Here is a 2100-nt window from a genome sequence, read left to right as displayed (position 1 = left end):
GGTGTTGTGTGTGAGTGTGTGTGTGTATATGCATGCTCTTGTTACTCTTGCTGCACCAATATGCAGTTTCAAAACAATTTTGCAGCCCACAAAGCATTTGAATTTGTTGTTTAAACACTTAAAAGATATATAATATTCCTCATGTCACACATGCTACACTCACGTGTACCTGTACATATATAATATATGTGTATATATATATATATAATAATATATATTATATATATATATTATATATATATATATATGGTATGTATATATTTTTGCTTTCATCATACCCCTCCCCGCCGATATGTACATACAGAAACATTATTCATGTCTATACAAACACATGTATATATATATTTATATATATATATATATTGACATCCATCCGGCATGCAGACACATTTATTCATGTCCACACAAACACGCACTCAATGTCCAAGCAACATCACTCGAGGAAAGCTATAGAGTTGCTTAACGACGTGCCCTAGTGTCAGGACAGGAAATATGCTGTTCTTCTTTGGTTAATTATCTACTAGCAGAGAATGCTTACAACAATCAATTCTGCTAGGATTCCTCGAAGGTATTCCCCCAAAGTAAAAGCTTCAACTTCGTCGAGAAGATGTGACGATTTTGATTCTATACCTGAGATTCTCAGAATTTGCTTCTGGGTTACTGGAATCTCGTCCCAAACGGTTATAACAAAGTTTCAGCACATGCAGTGTCTTGTTGCCCTCCAGTGCGTCTAATATCGACGAGAAACCATCGTTTGTGATTTCACACATATTCAATCCAAAACATCGAAGGGTTGTGTTTTCTTCAATCGCCTTTGAAAGCTTACGGGCCCCACTGTCCCCGATAAAGTTATTACTCAGATCCAAGTTCAAAAGACAGCTATTATTGAGCAGGGAGCAACAGAGGGGTTCACAGCCAAAGGCCGTCAAACCACAATTTTCCAGGTTTAACTTCTTGATACAAGACTCCTTGGCAAGGTGTTGCGAAATAATGTCTACACCTTCGTTACCGATGAAATTACGGCTCATGTCAAGGTCCGTTAGGGTCGTGTTGCAAACCAAAGAACTGAACAGGAATTTGCAGCCGGACCAGGTGATGCTGCTGCTGCGTAAACGCAGTTTCTTCAGGGCTTTGTTTTGGCGCAGCATTTCCGCAATGTGCACACAGCCCTCGTCGTCGATTTCCACAAAACTGAAATCAAGGTCTTCGAGTGCCACGTTGTGTTTGAGGGCGTCGCAGATTCTCTTGCAGCCAGCACCGTCCATTCCTGAAAAGAACAAAAACGAAAACACAATAAATATGAATTATCATCATCATCATCATCAATATCAATATCATCAATATCAATATCATCATCATCATCATCATCATCATCATCATCAACATCATTATCATCATCATCATCTTCATCACCATCATCACCATCACCACCATCACCATCATCATCACCATCACCATCATCATCATCACCATCACCACCATCACCATCACCACCATCATCACCATCATCATCACCATCACCATCATCATCATCACGATCATTATCATTATTATTATTATGGTCCTTATTATTATTAGTATTATTATTATTATGATTATTAATATTATTATGATTATTATTATGATTATTATTATCATTATGATTATTATTATTATTATTATGATTATTATTATTATTATTATTATTGTTATTATTGTTATTATTATGATTATTATTATTATTATGATTATTATTATTATTATGATTATTATTATTATTATGATTATTATTATTATTATTATTATGATTATTATTATTATTATTATGATTATTATTATTATTATTATTATTATTATTGTTATTATTGTTATTATTGTTATTATTATTATTATTATTATCGTCATTATTATTATTAGTATTATTATTATTATTATTATTGTTATTATTAGTATTATTATTATTATTATGATTATTATTATTATTATTATTATTATTATTATTGAAGCCGTTTCCAGAGTGCTTCTTTGTGGTGCATTGAGAATGGAAATAACAATACCGATGTGTTGTTGCTGCTGTTGTTGTTGTTGTTTAATAGCAAAGAAGTGGAGAGGGAAATGTGG

At 32.8% G+C, this 2100-nt stretch overlaps 1 protein-coding gene across 1 annotated transcript; it reads right to left on the bottom strand.

The window, feature by feature from the left end:
* Positions 1-217: 217 nt before the first annotated feature.
* On the bottom strand, positions 218-1299 carry LOC115227481 (ribonuclease inhibitor). The gene has a single exon (XM_029798292.2). It carries the CDS (start codon positions 1263-1265, stop codon positions 591-593), a length of 675 nt encoding a protein of 224 aa, XP_029654152.1. The 5' UTR covers positions 1266-1299; the 3' UTR covers positions 218-590.
* Positions 1300-2100: the final 801 nt, after the last annotated feature.

This window comes from Octopus sinensis, unplaced genomic scaffold, assembly GCF_006345805.1.
Source record: "Octopus sinensis unplaced genomic scaffold, ASM634580v1 Contig03608, whole genome shotgun sequence".
Taxonomy (NCBI): domain Eukaryota; kingdom Metazoa; phylum Mollusca; class Cephalopoda; order Octopoda; family Octopodidae; genus Octopus; species Octopus sinensis.
The sequence above is the reverse complement of the archived record's forward strand: the minus strand, read 5'-3'. Positions and strand labels throughout refer to the sequence as shown.

What these genes read in the sequence shown, in the direction of transcription:
- LOC115227481 (XM_029798292.2), bottom strand. Translation starts at nt 1,265, where the DNA reads ATGGACGGTGCTGGCTGCAAGAGAATCTGCGACGCCCTCAAACACAAC.